Source organism: Mytilus galloprovincialis, chromosome 2 (genome assembly GCF_965363235.1).
Source record: "Mytilus galloprovincialis chromosome 2, xbMytGall1.hap1.1, whole genome shotgun sequence".
NCBI lineage: Eukaryota > Metazoa > Mollusca > Bivalvia > Mytilida > Mytilidae > Mytilus > Mytilus galloprovincialis.
This window is the reverse complement of record NC_134839.1, coordinates 87,534,335-87,553,449: the sequence shown is the minus strand read 5'-3', so window position 1 is coordinate 87,553,449 and position 19,115 is coordinate 87,534,335. Positions and strand designations below refer to the sequence as shown.

Below are 19,115 nucleotides of genomic sequence, written 5' to 3'. Positions count from 1 at the left end.
CTATATAACCCTCTCTAAGACAATAAACATGTATCTACGTTGGAAATTCTTTTAACTGAAACAAAGCAGGAGAACTCTTTCAATTTGTCTTATTGTTTATAATGAGGAATACTTGTGTTAAGTGTAGAAAAGTCAAACATTTTGTAAGTTGAACGAATTGTATGTACTTTTATACATCTACAGACCTTTGAGTATCCACATCTGGTTTACGTCATAGATTCACAAAAGGCTTGAAAAACATTCATGAGGGACAGAGCCAATACAAGGAGGGATAATTCTATTTGTTTACCTTAACTTATATCGTTCATTGTTTCACGTATAAACCAGGTCGTTGGTTTTCTCGAGTTACAAATTATGTCATGACACTGCCTTTATTAGGTTACCGTCTGTGCTAATTGTTGGAAGCCGTCAGTGATGTATGCGTGCTTACATCTACGTCATTGTGTATCGGGTAGATAGTTAGCGATTTATTGTCAATTGAATCTCATATTCATATTCATATTTTTATAAAACATTTACTTATCAATAATATACGTCAAAATGTTAACAATAAAAGACAGTAGAAGTATTAGAGTAATACAAACAGATTTTCGGATCATTTCACACATAGAGAATGTGTATTTGTTTGCATTCATGGTAATTAGTCAAACATAAAAGTAATTAGCTTATCTCTTAAACAGTTTTCATGCTTTATCGATTTTAAAGTAGTCAAATAGTAAATTTGATAATTGAAATATGTGTTTGATTTTACGCACATGGAGTGTTAGATATTTATGAATACTGAATGAATTTCATGTAAGTTGATTTCTTCCTTTTTCTTTAACAATAATATTACTGAAAGTTAGCTTCGTGTCTATTCTCATGAGTCGAGACCTTTCCAGCTTATTCTTATGTTGTGCTACTACATCATTGTGCCACGTTTTTGGGGAGGATTGAACGATCACAAACAATTTCAACCCCGCCAAATGCATGTGTGTCATGTAAGGGGCACGTAATTCGTCTACCATATTTGTGTTTCGTGTATTGTCTTTAGCAAACATAGACAGTTTCGGTTTCCTGTTTTCAATTGTTACAGATTTGAGGGTGGGATGAGTTTTGCTCACTGTTGAAGCCATATGGTGGCATAAAGTAGTGCTCGTATTGTTGTGTGTTTATATACATTGGCTAAGGTATAGGGAGGGTTGAGTTCTCACTAAACATGTTTAATCCCGCGGCATTTTTGCGCCTGTCCCTAGTCATGAACCTCTGGCCATTGTTAGTCGAGTATGTTTTGTTAAATTTGGTTCATTTATATATGTTTTTGGAATTTAGTGTGACATCAATCTTTTCGATGAACAAGTACGTACACATTTTCTTCAAGGAGCGTGTGGGATTTTCAAGCTTTGTTGAAGATCCATTAGTAGCATTGGGCTGTGTTCTGCTCTTTGGTCGGGTTGTTGTCGCTTTTACATCTTCCCAGTTTACAATTCCATACACTGCTATCAATGACATCATGCTTCATCAGAGTATATATCATACAAAAACGTCTTAACTATTATATCTAAGTCAGGATCGTGATCAATGCACAGAATACGGATCAGGGCCATATCTTGCTCCCAATGTTAAGTTCAATATTTCAAGACGAAAACTGCTTCATGTGAAAAAGTGAATTTGGGATTTTTCTTATAAAGGTCGACATTAACACCGAAAATAGGCTGAAAATAAAGAAATTGTCAAAAGTCGACACAATCTTCATGATTTCAACTTAGAAAATATAGAGAGCAATGTCCAATAAACTTATCATTCAAGTCAGATATGATGTTTTTCAACAAGCTATTTTTTAAATCGACGAATATGATTTCCAGGATTAAATCCAAATAGAAAAATAAGAAAAACGTATATGTTTGTCAATGAGAAAACTCTCCACTAGAGATATAGTGACACAGAAGACTTGTTATAACTGAATTTGGTTGAAAATTATGATTTTTTGATGCATTAAAATATTTTAGATGATACGCAAATTGAAATTAAGGACATACTTTCAATCTAGTTATTGTTTTCTATTTTGAAACATTGTGATATTGATAATCAGATCTAATTTGGAAATGTAAGTTAAAATAAGAGCCATAATAGGGCTCCATCACACCAACTCATTTGTACACGTGTTAACTGCAAAACAATAAAAGAAACGTGATGATTATATTTTAATGAATATTAAGGTTCAGGCCACTTGTATCTGAAGAATTAAGACTGCGAAATCGTGTTTGTCGTGAGTAGCGACACACACATAGTGATTGCATCAGTCAACCAATTCATGATGGTAAATAAAGGCAACAGTAGTATACCGCTGTTCAAAACTCATAAATCTATGGACAAAGAACAAAATCGGGGTAACAAACTAAAACTGAGGGAAACCATTAATGTTGTGCAGTGTCGATTTCATTTCGTCATAATCTTGTTGGAAGAGTCGATAATTTCTCGTTAGGTTGACTCTAAAAAGACCAATGTAGGTTTATTTTCTATTTTGTAGCCTTGGTCTTTAGAATGATATAGAATGAAGAAATGGCATCAAAAAATAATATACAAAACAATACAACAATGGTAAGATATGTAATTGGATTTACTATTGAGTATCAATCATTCATTGGAGGGGGGGGGGCTAGTCATTTTAGGATTAGTATATGAACATTTTATGTCTGATTATTGTGAAAATATGAGGTGGACGTACACGTGTAAAACATAAAAATGAACAACATTCACGCCTTAGCTTCAGTCATTTTTCTCCTTACTACTTTGTGATTATAGGAATATCAAAATGTGCATTTGAAAAAAAAAAAAACAATGCTCATGATATATATCCGTCCTAGTCCACTCAAGTGTGATAAACTCGTAGTAGACCGATGTTAGTGGTATAAAAAAATCTTCGGGTAGGAAAAAAACTACAAACTACAATGTCAATTTTGCATGGATGATTTGCAATCTCATTTTAAAACACCTAGTCTTAAAGACCTCCTTAACAGAACAGTCAGAGAAACATGATCTTGTGCAATGCCAAGATGCAGGTATCGACAGATTGTAGAGCAACGAATGTATTTAAATATTTAAAAATTATACTTAGTTTTAGATGACCAGCACAATTTTATAAGAAAAAATCTTGATAATTTAAACATCACAATAGTGTTTTATAGGAAAAGTTTGGTGGTTGTATCACAAACCGTATTTGTAAAGATTCAAACTAATAAAGGACTATTATTTAAAAAAACAAAAAAACAAAAAAACAAATAGATCAGAAGCATTCAGAAAGTTTTGTAAAGCCACCATTACTGGCATGTGACAAAATGGCCATATTTGAAAGAAAATATATAAAAGATAAAAGTTTGAAATTGCGAAAGACTTTGTTTATGTCAGCTTAAATCTACTAAACTGTGTCTTAGATTTTTCATATAAAGACAAGACAAAGAAAATGTATTTTGAATATTTGCGATTTCTAAGGTCATTACAATTAATGTAAATTCAGAAATAGGACACAATATTGGTATATATTTTCAAACCAAGATTATAGTTGAACTGAACCAAGAAAAGAATATGCACGAATATATAGTTTCAACTGATTGTTTAGTGTCAAGTCCAATCTTGTTACAAATATTAAGATGCATGCACTGTTGCTTGTAATGTGCTTTATAATTATTTTTTATTTATTAGATAAAGCCTTCGCCAAGTAAAAGTGAACCTCAGTTATCGAAGTCACAACAAAGAATAAGTAAAAATGAACCTTCCAAATCTGTTAAAAAATTTGGGAAGTCGGGAAGTATGCAAAATAACAATCATGGAACAGGTGAGGAAAAACACAAACCTGGACAAAGACAAAATATTGGACAGACGTCTGAAATGCCAAACACTATGTCAAAGTTTCAAGTAAATCCTTCTAAAAATGACGGAAGAAACGGCAAAGCAATTAATAATATTTCAAAATCTTTGCCAACTGGTCAGCTGAAGAGTATACAAGGACTTCCAAATGTTGTTCCGCCAGGACAGATATCAAAAACAAAGAACGATTTGTCGAAGTCTCAGATTATTTCTTCTAAGAACAAACAAATGGATACAAAAACAAATAACCTCGTAAAATTGATGCAGGCTCCACAGTTAAATAGTATAAAAGGGCATCAGGATTTTGACCAGAAATCTAAACTGCAAAGATTGAATAGACCACAACCGGATGGACAAGTTTCAAAAAATCAGACAGGACAAAAATCAACGACAAAAACAGACTCGATTCAAGCACAAGGACAGAAAAGTGGTATGCACCCTACCAACATGCAAAAATCCCAACCACAACAAAATCGACCAAACTATTCTCAAACTTCCTACCAAAAAGTTCTTCCACCATTGAAACAGCAAAACACTGTAAATAAAGGTCAGCAAAACCAAGACAAGGCCGGAAATCTGGTCAGCAATAAAATGACACCACAACCAAATACACAGAAATCAGTCAATCATCAAAGTAGGGTGCAACAAAATACGCAGAATCTGGCAAAGCAGTTGCAAACTTTACCAAAAGCATCTCAAAATGCAGAAAGACTTGAAACCCAGCAAACTAATTCACAAAAAAATCAACTCAATAAACAGAAACAACTAAATCAAGCAAACATTTTACAGAAACCTCAAACCAATGCACCGAAACCAGCCAATAAGCCAAATAAACCCAATGGGCTAATGAAAGGAAACCCAGCTGATATGGTGAAAACGTCCATGGAAAGTGGACAAAACCCTGGTAAACAACAAAATGATTTAAAGAAAGGAATGAATTCGCTCAAACCTGCAAATACCGGAAAATCTATTCAGAATAGTGGAAACACTGGAAGGTTAAATCAAAATGCTGTTGATGCGGGAAAATCTGCTCAAAATACAAAAAAGTCAAGTCAAAATGTAACGATTGCCGGGAAACTTGACAAAACTGCTAGTAATACAGGAAGGTCCAGTCAAATTGCAGGGAATACGGGAAAACCTCAAAATACCGGGAAAATGGTTAGAGGACCAGGAGGTAATGTATGTCAGTTATAATATATTAATTTTTGCTATGAATATCAAATAAAGATAATATGGTACATTGACTGAGAAGAAGAGACAATGGTGTAGCTTGGAAAATAAAGAATGTGGTTTTGATGCGTATGACACAATTAAATACTCTGAACTAAACATATAACGAAATAACGAAACTTGCTGAGGATATATGCATTTGCTCATATCAATATTAATGAACAGAGCTCATAATGAGGTTATCGTGACAGTTTTTGGTTTTGCATTATATCAGTTAAGCCTTAAAGTAATATGTAAGAAAGTATAATAACATAAATGTCAATATATTATAGACCAAAGTCTGATTTAGTCGTTGAGGACGTTATTGGTATATCTTAAAAATGGTTTTATTTTTGGTTTTAAAAGGTTAAAAAGAGTAGTAGAGGTGAGGTATTCGTATCTTACTAACACATATAGTTTCAATCTTGCATTGTTGTAGACAAGGATAAAAAGAAAAAGAAACAGCTTGAAAGACGGAATAATCCAGTACGTCCTCAGATAATTGAATACCCAGCAGGAGTAACAACAATACCTCTACCTGAACTACAGGTACTGTTAGACGAAATAGAAGAAATGAGAGGTGACCAGAATTACAGTGCGCTGATAGAATTTTTATCACAGTTGCTTCAAAAAGTGCAAAATCTGGAAACTGGAAACTACTCTAGAACAGAGATAGAACTATTTGTAAGACAATTTCAGGATTATAATGAGGGATTTCATTATCGAATGGATTCAAAATCTAGAGGTAAAAGTTGTTTGTATTTAAACTATGCTTTCTTAAAACCTGTTTATCAAAACCCGTTCTTGTTCAAGATACAATTCAAGATACAATTACACCTGTCGAGACAATCATTCTTATCAGTAGACAAAACTTCAGAAATACGAAACTGTTCGCGTATTTGTGATTACCGCTTAATGATCCTTAATGTTTTAATGTTACTTTATCGTACATAGTCACGCCTGCTATTCGCTCTAAAACTGATATAAAGATATTTTATTTTTTTTTTCAATTTTCAAATTTTCAATTAGCTTGCTTCAGAATAAAAGAAACAAAAGCAACTGTACAATTTCAAAGAGCTTGGGCTGTTTGCATTCATTGTACTTTCAAAAATTGATAAATTATTCGTGCAAAATATTTCAGGTCATGCACTAATTTTGACAAACTATGAGTTTTATCAAGTTCCCGGAGATCCATGGAGCTATGATTTGAAGGATAGACCAGGAGCAGAAATTGATGCAGGTATAATGATAATAACGAGAAGATTTCAGGAATGTGAATAAATTATCAGTGCTACCATGAAAACAAAGTAAAACATTAGATTAAATGTTTGAATACATGTATGAATATGTTGTTACAGGGTAGAGATCGGTTCAAAGATCAAACAAATTTTTTAACATTTAGCGTAGATTAAAGTTGTATTAAAGTTGAATGCCGAGTTGACCTGTATAATGTTTTTTCCCCAATATTAACGCATTTTACCATCAAGGCGAAATGCTAAGCTTTCTTGGTGCATTTATACAATGTTTTTGTAGCATTTTATTTCGCGAATAAGAAATAAAAAATATGTATCACCTATATTGAATACATAAAGGGGTCATTTAAGTTTTTGAAATGGTTTTGTCATTTGAATAAAACATTGGAACATAAAAACGATTTACAAATTATGTTTCTGATTAATAAAAAAAATTACAACTTTCCTAGCTGCTTCGTTAACATTCGTGTATAGATAAATATAATATAACACTGAGTGCCTCTGCATGGTATTTCAATTACCGTGTGGTCATCTACAAAGAAAAGTATTATTGACCAAATCGTAAATTTACAAGGGACAAGAGAGTAGTAATAGTGAATCTTTTGCCTAAAACATCATACACTTTAGTATAGCTGTAGAACAAATGCTTTTTTTTAAACGTATAACAAAATAGACGTATAAGTGAGAGGTTAAGCGGTATAAAACCAGGTTTAATCCACCACTTGAAAATGCCTGTACCAAGTCAGGAATATGACAGTTGTTTTCCATTCGTTTGATGTGTTTTATCATTTGATCTTGCCATTTGATTAGGGACTTTCCGTTTTGAATTTTCCTCGGAGTTCAGTATTTTTGTGATTTTCTTTTTTACATCGAACAAAAGAGTAGAATTAGATGTGGGTTTTTTTAAATGTGGGGAATGAAAATAGAAATAGTTTGCTTAAAAAATCACATACACTTTAATATAGCCGTTGATCACATGATTTGGGTTGTTGTCTCTTCGACATATTCCCTATTTCCATTCTCAATTTTATTTTATACATTGCAGATAAAATGGAGGACTTGTTATTAGAAATGGGGTACTTAGTTACAAGAAGAGATAATCTCAAACATTGGGAAATGGAATGGGAAATAAAATTAATGACTGAAACAGATCACAGGAAATTTGACAGTTTTATTTGTATTATATCCAGTCATGGCAATGTTAATCAGGTATACGGGTGTGATGGTCTACGGGTGATACTTAACAAGCAAATACGTCGGTTTCGAAGTGGAAAATGTCCAAGTTTAACAGGAAAACCAAAACTATTTTTCCTGCAGTCATGTCAGGCAGAGGAAGAAGGTTAGTTGATCGATATGACTGAGCATTGCAAATATATTGGAATAGAACATTGTTCATATTCCTTCGACCGTTGCATGATGTGTTGAATTGATACGACTACCAAGTAAGATTTACGTATAATGTATTATCAGTGATACTAGTTATTAGCCAGAAAAAAAAAACCTGCAACAGTCAAGATTGAACGATGATAAAATTTTATGGTCCGCTAAAGTCAAAATAACACATGTTATGATGATGCAGGCCACAGATGTGACAGTTTATGTATCAAAATCAATCATATCAAAAGATACATGTATAAAATTTGCATACACTACAATTATAAGCACCAATTATGAATTTAAATATACAATACTTTCATTACAGTCTGAACCAATGGGCATATTATGTAATAAATGAAAAGACAAATGTCATCAAATATTGAAATTGAACTTTTTGAAAAGTCAATCAATTTAGAGTTATCTCCCCTTGACTATAACTTTGTTAATAATAGTGTAACATTTCAACTTTTGAGAGCAGATACCGCCGTGGATACCGCTCTTTTTGTCCTCATTCAATTTAACTATTAACGAACCTCTTTTAAAGGTGGAAGAAGGGGACGGGGAGGGGATTAAAATATTTTATGAAATTGAATGTCACCATTTTTCTGTACTTGTTCTTCCATCGGCAGCTATTTGGAAAAAGGCTGGATATTACAACATGTGCTTGAAGTAGCGCCCCCTTATCAATTACAAAATTCCAATGAGTTTCAAGTCAGATAATCACATATGTATCATACTTAACTATGTTCTACATATTTCTAAAATTTACAAAACATGATAACACAAGACTGAATACAATTAAAAATTACAGTCTTTCATTGTACCATAAAGTCACCTATGCTGTACATAAGTGTATATATATAATACCGGTATTTCCCCTAAACTCACTACAACAATATATTCAAACTCAATGAACAGCAGCCAAAACTACGCAATTTCTTTAAAAAAGAGACACAAATACATGTTTAAATACACTTAAGAGAATTATAACCTTTGTGGTTTAAGATAATTTATACATGTGTTCATACATTCGGTCAACTTTATATATTTATTCTGACAAGTTCATTCAATTCTAACTTGTAGTGAGAGATATGGCAAAACATATAATTGCATGGAACTTCATATTTTATGTTTAATTATTCCAGATCAGAATTTTAGATCTGAAAGTAGTGTACCCACAGATGACAAACCAAAACCAGGTGAATTAGAGAAATCAAGGTTTCTGATAAATGACGTTGATTTTCTCGTTGGCTATTCGACATTGCCTGGATACTTAAGTTACAGACATGAACAGACAGGTTCTTGGTATCTCAATGCATTATACGAAAACCTTAAAGAAAATTCTAAACAGTAAGTGGAGTCGTTGTCTGTTTTAAGAAACATAATAAAGAAGTGTTAAAATGTTTTTACATTTACAAACTAACCAGATTATGCCACATTTTTATTTAAATTTAACATTAAGTTTCACAAGCAACTGATGTACAAAAAAATTCGTTCCCTTCACTAGAAAGCTTTATTTTATATTGAGAACACACACACACACATAAAAAAATATCACCTTAAAAAGAGGTTTCATAGATAAAATAAGACATATTATTTCATTTACTTGTTCATTTAAGTTTTTTCATTGCAGGTATGATATAGTGACAATACTTGAGGATGTTAACTTTGATGTCAGCTGTAAGAAGGACCAATACAATTATTTAGATTCTAATCAAGTATCCATGTTCTCTTCTACTTTACGTGGACCATTATTCTTTCAATAAAGAAATGGCATATTATATTAGAAAATTGTTCAAAAAGTTTCGTTTTGTTTGAAAAGACGCAAAACTTGAATTGTAACCAAACGACATCATTATTTATCGCAAAATTTAGGAAATTAACCCAGTCCGTCAAATTATGAGGCCAGATCATAAAATGACGATCTGAATATAAAATGTGAATAGAAATACGTGAACAGACGGTCCGAATATTAGATCTTAGAAGTACCTGGAAAAACGCTCCGAATATGATATCAGATATAGAGGAGTGTGCACAGGCGCTTCGAATATAAAATAAGAAGCAATCGAAAAGAAACTAAGAGACAAATTGAAAAAGTTGGTATTGCTTTGCTTTATAGAAAAGAATGGCCAACGTAGATACAAGTATCTTGTCTCAGATAGGGAGAAATCCTACTTTGTAAAGGACCACTCTGATTCAAACAAAAAATTCTCTGAAACTGATATTATCAAGATGCTTGATTTTTTGATTGACAACATATTTGTTACGTTCGGAGGACGTGTTTTACAACAGACTGTCGGCATTCCAATGGGAACAAATTGTGCCCCTCTACTTGCCGACTTGTTTCTTTATTATTATGAGGCTGACTTCATGCAGGAACTTCTTAGGGAAAAAGATAAGAAGTTAGCAATATCCTTTAACTCTACTTTCCGCTATATAGATGATATTCTTTCACTAAATAATTCAAAATTTGGTGACTATGTGGAACGCATCTATCCAATCGAGCTAGAGATAAAGGATACCACAGATACAGTTAAGTCGGCCTCATATCTTGACTTACATCTAGAAATTGACAATGAGGGTCGGTTGAAAACAAAACTTTACGACAAAAGAGATGATTTCAGCTTTCCAATTGTGAACTTTCCATTTCTAAGTAGAACATTTTCCATTTCTAAGTAGCAACATTCCAGTAACACCTGCATACGGGGTATATATCTCCCAATTGATACGATATTCCCGTGCTTGCATTTCCTATCATGATTTTCTTGATAGAGGGTTGCTGCTCACAAGGAAGCTATTAAACCAAGAATTCCAAATGGTGAAGTTGAAATCATCCCTTCGTAAATTTTACGGACGCCATCACGAGTTGGTTGATCGTTATGAAATAACCGTTTCACAAAGGATATCGGATATGTTCCTTATATCGTAACTACAATACCATTCCCTTTTCACGAATGTGACCTACCGAATTAGACTATTTACTGGATTTGTTATCACATAAGCAACACGACGGGTGCCACATGTGGAGCAGGATCTGCTTACCCTTCCGAAGCACCTGAGATCACCCCTAGTTTTTTGGTGGGTTCGTGTTGTTTATTCTTTAGTTTTCTATGTTGTGTCATCTGTGCTTTTTTGTTTGTCTTTTTCATTTTTAGCCATGGCGTTGTCAGTTTGTTTTAGATTTATGAGTTTGACTGCCCCTTTGGTATCTTTCGTCCCTCTTTTACCATTTCAATTATATTCATTTTCACTCACGATATTCGTGAATATTCACTATGTCAAAATTGTTCATTCATATTTCAATTTACACTGTTAACGTTTGTTCAGCTGAATGTTAATTTTTTACATGAAATATGTCAATACGATCAAAACTATGCTTGTAAAATTGAAGTGGTTGGCACACTTTTCTTCTACTGTATGTACCATTTTACAAGTCCTTTTTTTAGCTCACCTGGCCCAAAGGGCCAAGTGAGCTTTTCCCATCACTTTGCGTCCGTCGTCCGTCGTCCGTCGTCGTTAACTTTTACAAAAATCTTCTCCTCTGAAACTACTAGGCCAAATTAATCCAAACTTGGCCACAATCATCATTGGGGTATCTAGTTTTAAAAATGTGTCCGGCGACCCGTTCAACCAACCAAGATGGCCGCCATGGCTAGAAATAGAACATAGGGGTAAAATGCAGTTTTTGGCTTATAACTCAAAAACCAAAGCATTTAGAGCAAATCTGACATGGAGTAAATTTGTTTATCAGGTCAAGATCTATCTGCCCTGAAATTTTCAGATGAATCTGACAACCTGTTGTTGGGTTGCTGCCCATGAATTGGTAATTTTAAGGAAATTCTGCTGTTTTTGGTTATTATCTTGAATATTATTATAGATAGAGATAAACTGTAAACAGCAATAACGTTCAGCAAAGTAAGATTTACAAATAAGTCAAATGAACGAAATGGTCAGTTGACCCCTTGAGGAGTTATTGCCCTTTATAGTCAATTTTTAACCATTTTTCGTAAATCTTAGTAATCCTTTACAAAAATCTTCTCCTCTGAAACTACTGGGCCAAATTAATCCAAACTTGGTCACAATCATCTTTGGGGTATCTAGTTTAAAAAATGTGTGGCGTGACCCTGCCATCCAACCAAGATGGCCGCCACGGCTAAAAATAGAACATAGGTGTAAAATGCAGTTTTGGGCTTATAACTCAAAAACCAAAGCATTTAAAGCAAATCTGACTTGGGTAAAATTGTTTATCAGGTCAAGATCTATCTGCCCTGAAATTTTCAGATGAATCAGACAACCCGTTGTTGGGTTGCTTCACCTGAATTGGTAATTTTAAGGAAATTTTGCTGTTTTTGGTTATTATCTTGAATATTATTATAGATAGAGATAAACTGTCAACAGCAATAATGTTCAGCAAAGTAAGATTTACAAATAAGTCAACATGACCGAAATGGTCAATTGACCCCCTAAGGAGTTATTGTCCTTTATAGTCAATTTTTAACAATTTTCATAAAATTTGTAAATTTTTACTAACATTTTCCACTGAAACTACTGGGCCAAGTTCATTATAAATAGAGATAATTGTAAGCAGCAAGAATGTTCAGTAAAGTAAGATGTACAAACACATCACCATCACCAAAACACAATTTTGTCATGAATCCATCTGCTTCCTTTGTTTAATATTCACATAGACCAAGGTGAGCGACACAGGCTCTTTAGAGCCTCTAGTTATTTTGAATTGAAAGTAAACCTAAAGGAACCACAATCATTTATTTAAACAATGATCGAATAGTTAACTCCTGCAACGGCTTCCAACATCCTGTCTTGCTGCCAGGAAAATGGCAAAATTTGTTGTAATGACCCTATGATCTTTAGTCTATTTGTCTAATGTTAATAGTAAAATGCATCACAGAAAGACAACGGATTGCAATTCTCTTGTTGATAATTTTCAGCACTGAAATCTATGATTTCTCGTTGCATATCGGTTGAAAACACCATATTGTTTTGTCTGATGAGTTGTTATGTTCAACGTTTTAAAATGTTTTCGTTTTGAAGATATAATCATATGAATGTCTATTTGAGATGACGGTACATTGCCTTGATGATGTGTTTCTATTCTCACTCTTTGGTATGTATTTGAAAAATTGAAAGTAGATGTGTATAAATTAATGAGAGAAAGAAAAATCTATTGATAGAGTTGTTTTTGTATTTTTGCAGATAATTCTAACTATTTGAATGGAAGTGATTTGGGCAACGGTTTTAAATGTAAAATAAAAAAAGCAAGGATTACGCTAAGTCAGGAATATAGCATTTGTTATGAAAAAGTCCGTTTCTATGTATGCTTGCGTGTTGTTTTTTTTTTTTGTGTAGCAGTTCAGTATTTCTAGTGTTCCATTGTTGATGTGTTTCTCTCTGTTTTTGTTTGTAACAAAGATTTGTTTCAGTTAAATCGATGACTATTAAACAGAGGTATACTACTGCCTTTATTTATACATAATACTTTTGCGAAAAGCTCTTTCACACTCAATAAACGACGAAGTAACTTGAAGAAGCTGCTTCATTGGCGTTGCTTCACAAAATATAAAAAAGTATAACATAAATACCGAACTCCCAGGTAATTCAAAAAGGGGAAGTCCAAATAAACTGACAAGTTCAAACGTTATCAATCAAAGTGTGATGAATTGGAATTAAAGAATAAAAAAAGAAATTCCTAGTCGGAAATTCTTCTTATACGATTTTTTTTTATAAAATATCAATGTGACGTATATGTATTGTCATAATTACTTTGGTGATCCAATTAATTGAAAGCAATAAAGGAAGTATTTCTCGGTATTTTTAAACATGAACCTATTTCTTACAACAGGAAATCAGCATCCTTCATATATATATTCAAAAATATCTTCCCTGTTTTCACTTTTCGCAATCATTCATCAACAAATTGAACGATGGCAAAGTCGTACAGGTGCATTTCATCTTTAATAGAATGTCCTCCAGTATGCAATCTATGTGAAACAAGTGTCAGTGTACATTCCCGGTGTCTTGAGTGTCAAGAATTTCTATGTGAAAATTGTCGGAAAGTTCACTCGAAAGGAAAAGCTACGAAGTCACATAAAATTATTCAGATTTATGGTAATCGAGATGCTTTACCATTTACTAAGTTCATTAAATGTACGGATCATGAAAAAAGTGATGTTATCATGTATTGTCAAAACTGTGAAAGTTTAGTTTGTTCGGAATGCATCGCCATTACCCATTCTGGACATTTATTTCAACAGATAGACTCGGTTTATAACGTTAAGGTAGAAGAACTAGAAATGAGACTTGCAGGAATAGAAAACGATTCACTAAAGGAAATTTCATTGCACATTAAACGAACCAAGTTTAAAAAAAGACATAAGAAATCTGAAATTGAATTCTTGAAAGAGAGAATTATTCAACTAACAGAAGTACAAAAGAAAGTGTTAGAAAAGAGAAGAGATTGTATCTTGAATGACTTAGACGATCATTTTAATACTTCTGAAAAAATACTGAATGAAACAGAAATGGATCTGAATCTAATCAAAACGGAATTAAAAGACTGTCAGCAGATCATTTACAAATCTCTTTCTTCTTGTGAACGAATTGGAGTTATTCGATCCGCCAACTCAACAAAAGAGAAACTGGATAAGATAGATGTCTCAAAAGGAGTCCCTGCAATTGAATCGCCATCTTTTGAAAAGAGTGACCTTGACGCAGACATTTGTCTAGGTGTCGTTTCATTTTCATTGAATATGAATGGTGGCGATACTGTTAGTGAAACCACTAATGGTGTTAAGGTTGAAACATCAGTAGCTGGCGTCTTAGATACTGATTATCGGTTTATTTCCTCCGTGTGTCAGCTTAGTGGTGGATATTCTTGGACTGGAAGCTCTAGTGGTGACACCATTATGCTTGTGCATCATAACGACGATTTACAGAAGGTAAGCGAATTGAATGTTACTGCAGATGATATGGCACATTTAGCAGCTGACAACATTCTCGTCACTTGTCCAGATGACCCTATTATTCAAACAGTGTCAACAATTGATGGTTCTTCTCAAACATTTCTAGATGTGTCTCCTCTATACCCAACTGGAATTCACATCAATGGAAACAAGGACATTTTGGTGTCCATGGTTGAAGGACATCGTTATAGTTTCAAAGTCGACAGTCAAAGAAAAGTAGTTCGATATTCATCAGATAAGAATATAAAATCTGAATATCAATTTGCAGGAACAAAAAGACTTTTTACGTATCCGTACAAACTCTGTGAAAACACAAATTCAGATGTTTGCGTTGTTGACAAGTCTGGAGCGTTTACTGGCCGTCTGGTAATGCTAGATCAGTCTGGAAGTTTGAGGTTCACGTACAATGGAACCTCATCTATGGATCAAAAACCGACCTTCGATCCAAGAGATGTTGTCTGTGATAGCTTGGGTCGTGTTATTATTTCAGACTGTGGCAATCATACTTTGCATATCCTTGACCATGATGGTGATATTATATGCCATATTAATACTATAAAACTTGGGATAAAGTATCCATGGAGTTTATCATTGGAGTCATATGTGAAATTGTGGATAGGATGTAAGGCGGAACCAGAAAAGTCTGACACTGCTAAACTTTATGTTATTGAAACAGATATAGACCAAATGTGTATTATATAATTGCAGTGGTATTTTCTGACAATTTGAATTTTAAAATGCGTATGAGGAGGAACTCAACGCCTTCAATTGAAAAAATAATATCTGATAACCTTCCATATTTAACGTATTTTGTCTTTTCGTGAATAGTAATTCGCATTTTCCCTAAATCGCGCACGATATCAAATCAAGAAAACGACCATTTATAAGTGTGTTTTGAGACTATCCGTGCAAACACAAGGGCGACACAATAGAAGAAAGCTTCTGTTTACAATTTTCAGAATTTATTCACTGATTTTGTGACAACGGTTATGACATCCAAGTTAAGATACTTCTAAGATAGTTTTGATGTGGATGTTCAAATATGTCATAGGTCTTTTCCAATATTATAGTTATGTATATGTCTAAGAAAAGATTATCGTTATGTATATGTCTATGAAAGATTATCGTTATGTATATGTCTTAGAAAAGATTATCGTTATGCATGTCTTAGAAAATGGTTCAGAACAGCTACGTAAAACAGGTTCCAGTGAAAAAAACCTACTATGCACTTTGTTAAACCCATATTAACTCCAACTAAATAAATCTGTATATTTCGCCTTTCATGGTCATTAAGACAAACAACAAAATTCCAAATTCCTCATTGACTCGTATAGTATTTATATGGACAAAAAATGTTGCGGAGCTATAAACCAAAAAGGACCTCAAAATCATAGCCAAATCTATTTAAAGCCAACTTTGCTTAAAGGAATCGGAACCTTAGTTTCTGTATAATTTCAAAATTTATAAACGGGCAATTTTAGATATTTTGTGATAAATCATGTCAGTACAGAAGTATTGACTACTGAGCTGATGATATCATCGGGGACTGAAATTCCACCAGCAGAGATATCGACTCAGTGCTGTAAAGAAAGAAGAAGACAACAACACGTTATAAATCATGTGTAAATAGAGTAAAGAGAAACGAAAAAGAGTATTTGAAGTATATGGTCAGAGACCAAAATTGTCGTCCCTTCGTTGTCCACAAATATAGTCCCTAGTGTTGAAAGTGGGTTACTTGCCATTAATTTTTATACCCCTTCCAAATTTATTTCTCCATGTTTAATGACTCAAATTGCAAAAACGGGGTGAAATTACACTGTAAAAAAATTTGGGTCCAGAATTTTAAAGGAGAGTAGTGTGATTTGATCCAGCTGAAAAACTGACACCTCGAAAGCTGTCAAAAGATTTCAAGACGCCGTAAATATAAAATTGTCAATATTTTGAGTTAGAGCCGATGAAGTTTTCTATAATTTTGATATAATTTGTCCCAAAAGTAGTACAACACAATTTCTTTATGCATTGAGAAAGCGCAGGTGGGATTTTTTTAATTTTCATTTATGTTCTAAACGAAATGCACTACGAATACTTGAGGTCTCGGACCATATTGGTGAATAATTTTCAACGATTAACAATGAATCCATAACGAAATATTTTATTCTGTATTTATTTTTACCACTTTACTGCAATTCATGAGGGTTTAAAACACGTCATTGATATTTTGGAAAACGTTTAATTAGTGCATTTAATTGGTGCATCCTGTTAGTATAATTGTGACGCTGTTAATTTTACCACTTTACCGCAATTCCTGTAAAAAAAATCGAATAAAAACGTGTCATTGATATTTTCGAAAACGTTTAATTAGCAATTTTTATATCCTGTTAGAGGAATTGTGCATTTAGAAAAAAAATAGGAAATGTTTTTTTACTAATACAATTGTTCGTCCATTAATCTTTTATTTTGATTTGACAGAAATTGTACCGTATGGATATTTGACATTTTCAAAAAGCTAGATCATACGAGCCAATCTTCCAATGGTACTAACTTGTGATTAATGTTTATCAAGGAAGTTTTAAACTTAACGTTAAATAATCTGGTTAAGTTTTTTGTTTCTATTATGTCAGTTCGATAAAGGATCCTGAGCAAAACGAATGAAAAACAATAGACACAAAAAATATTCCTTTGAAAATATCTGAATAATATGCTGAATAAATAAAGGCAATAGTGGTATATCGCTGTTAGAAAGTCATAAATCGATTAGGAGAAAATAAATATGGGTTACAAACTAAAACTGAGGTAAACACATCAACTACATGAGGAAAACAACGAAACAACAGAAACAATGAAGTGCAACAGAAACAAAAACGACAATGCAACACACACAGAAACGAACTATAAGTTATCAACTGCTATTTTCCTGATTTGGTACAGGACATTTCAAGAAAAAAATGGTAGGTTGAACATGGTTTTGCGGTTACCCAAACCTCGCGCTTTTATGGCAATGTTAAATATAACACTAAAATGACAAGATTACATGACAGGACTACAGTACAAATAAATGCAAGAGCATTCAGGACAGAGAAATACACAAATAAACATTACAATAGGAAATTTCGACATAATAATAGTTATAAAAAATACCAGGCATATGGTCTACATAAGACTCGGAAGTGATGCTCAGATCAGTTATGAAATCAAGATTAAAATACGTGTTCAAAACTTTCAAAGAGCCATTTCAATTATGTGAAAAGATTGAACATACTAGGTTTAATAACAAGGGCATTTAGAAAAAAAATAATATCTAAACAGGTGATATTGTAAACCTGCAATGATTCTATTGACCACAAACCTGATGATAATTGGTCCGTAATTCATCAACTGGATTAATAGTTGTTTTATAATGCACATACTATATTTACTCTTTGTATTGCTGATTATTTTTCCAATTTACACGTTTAATAAGATAAAATTCGTCTCAAATTTAGCCTAACAATGTTATATCTCTGTTAGCGGGATTCAAACCCTTGCTTCTGTAACATTGTGTCAACACCACTTGCAACGTGTCCAACACGTTTATACTAGTCAATTTGTTGAAGGTCAGGTTACTATTGGCAACTGGAAATTGTTATTTAACAATGATTCTATGAACAAAATGTAATTAAACTGTAACTAGAAGTAGCTTAAAACCTGATTTAGAAACAAGATAACTTTGTCCAATGAAGAATACAGGGTCATGGTCAGGTGAACCAGTCAGACAGACAGATACTCATTATGTGATTCACCTTAATTTGCATATAGGAAAATAAAGGCAACAGTAGTATACCGCTGTTTGAAATTCATAAATTGATTGAGAAAAAAACGAATCCGGGTTACAAACTAAAACTGAGACACATCAAATATAGATCTACGACACAACAGAAACATAACATTAAAATGAAACACACACAGAAAAAGTGACAAACTGATTAAATCTGTAAATTTTAGTTCAACAGTTTATTAAATCAATAACCAAGAAAGTGAAGATAGCTTCCTTATGTCAGACAGAACATACACTAAGCAGTCTACAATGTATGTACAAACTATAGAAATTCTGAGAAAAAGCTCATAAAATGTAACTCTGTCCCTGGTATTCATAAAAAATTTACAAAGTATTGATATGAACCATGCAGAAATTTCAATCTTATTCACAATATACCCTCTTATAATGGATAAAAATACTGCCAAGCACTTACATTTTTAAGGCATTCATCAGTTCACAATATGTATCTACTTTTGAAATTGAATATCGGGATGTAAACTCGAACTGTTTGTAACCTTGACATGGCAGACAGGCATTCCAACCTTAGTTGTGACAAATCATGTGGTGTTTGGCTAAAATATCATATCAAAAGATCTTTCAAGGCATTTACAAGATGTTAACAGCCAAAGACTGTATATTCAAATATAGGTAAGT

At 33.0% G+C, this 19,115-nt stretch overlaps 2 protein-coding genes across 2 annotated transcripts; both read left to right on the top strand.

The window, feature by feature from the left end:
* The first annotated feature begins 720 nt into the window (after nucleotides 1–720).
* LOC143064732 (uncharacterized) lies at nucleotides 721–10,537 on the top strand. Its single transcript, XM_076237786.1, has 8 exons — nucleotides 721–795; nucleotides 2,510–2,580; nucleotides 3,682–5,020; nucleotides 5,495–5,800; nucleotides 6,197–6,295; nucleotides 7,354–7,647; nucleotides 8,831–9,035; nucleotides 9,319–10,537. Exons 2-8 carry the CDS (start codon nucleotides 2,542–2,544, stop codon nucleotides 9,449–9,451), a joined length of 2,415 nt encoding a protein of 804 aa, XP_076093901.1. The 5' UTR covers nucleotides 721–795; nucleotides 2,510–2,541; the 3' UTR covers nucleotides 9,452–10,537.
* Nucleotides 10,538–13,601: 3,064 nt separating this feature from the next.
* LOC143064731 (uncharacterized) lies at nucleotides 13,602–15,829 on the top strand. Its single transcript, XM_076237785.1, has one exon. It carries the CDS (start codon nucleotides 13,628–13,630, stop codon nucleotides 15,365–15,367), a length of 1,740 nt encoding a protein of 579 aa, XP_076093900.1. The 5' UTR covers nucleotides 13,602–13,627; the 3' UTR covers nucleotides 15,368–15,829.
* The last annotated feature ends 3,286 nt before the right edge of the window (nucleotides 15,830–19,115 follow it).

What these genes read in the sequence shown, in the direction of transcription:
- LOC143064731 (XM_076237785.1), top strand. Translation starts at nt 13,628, where the DNA reads ATGGCAAAGTCGTACAGGTGCATTTCATCTTTAATAGAATGTCCTCCA.
- LOC143064732 (XM_076237786.1), top strand. Translation starts at nt 2,542, where the DNA reads ATGGCATCAAAAAATAATATACAAAACAATACAACAATG. An exon ending in AATGGTTAGAGGACCAGGAG is followed by an intron (nt 5,021 to 5,494) that starts GTAATGTATGTC and finishes GCATTGTTGTAG; the next exon opens with ACAAGGATAAAAAGAAAAAG. An exon ending in AGGAGCAGAAATTGATGCAG is followed by an intron (nt 6,296 to 7,353) that starts GTATAATGATAA and finishes TATACATTGCAG; the next exon opens with ATAAAATGGAGGACTTGTTA.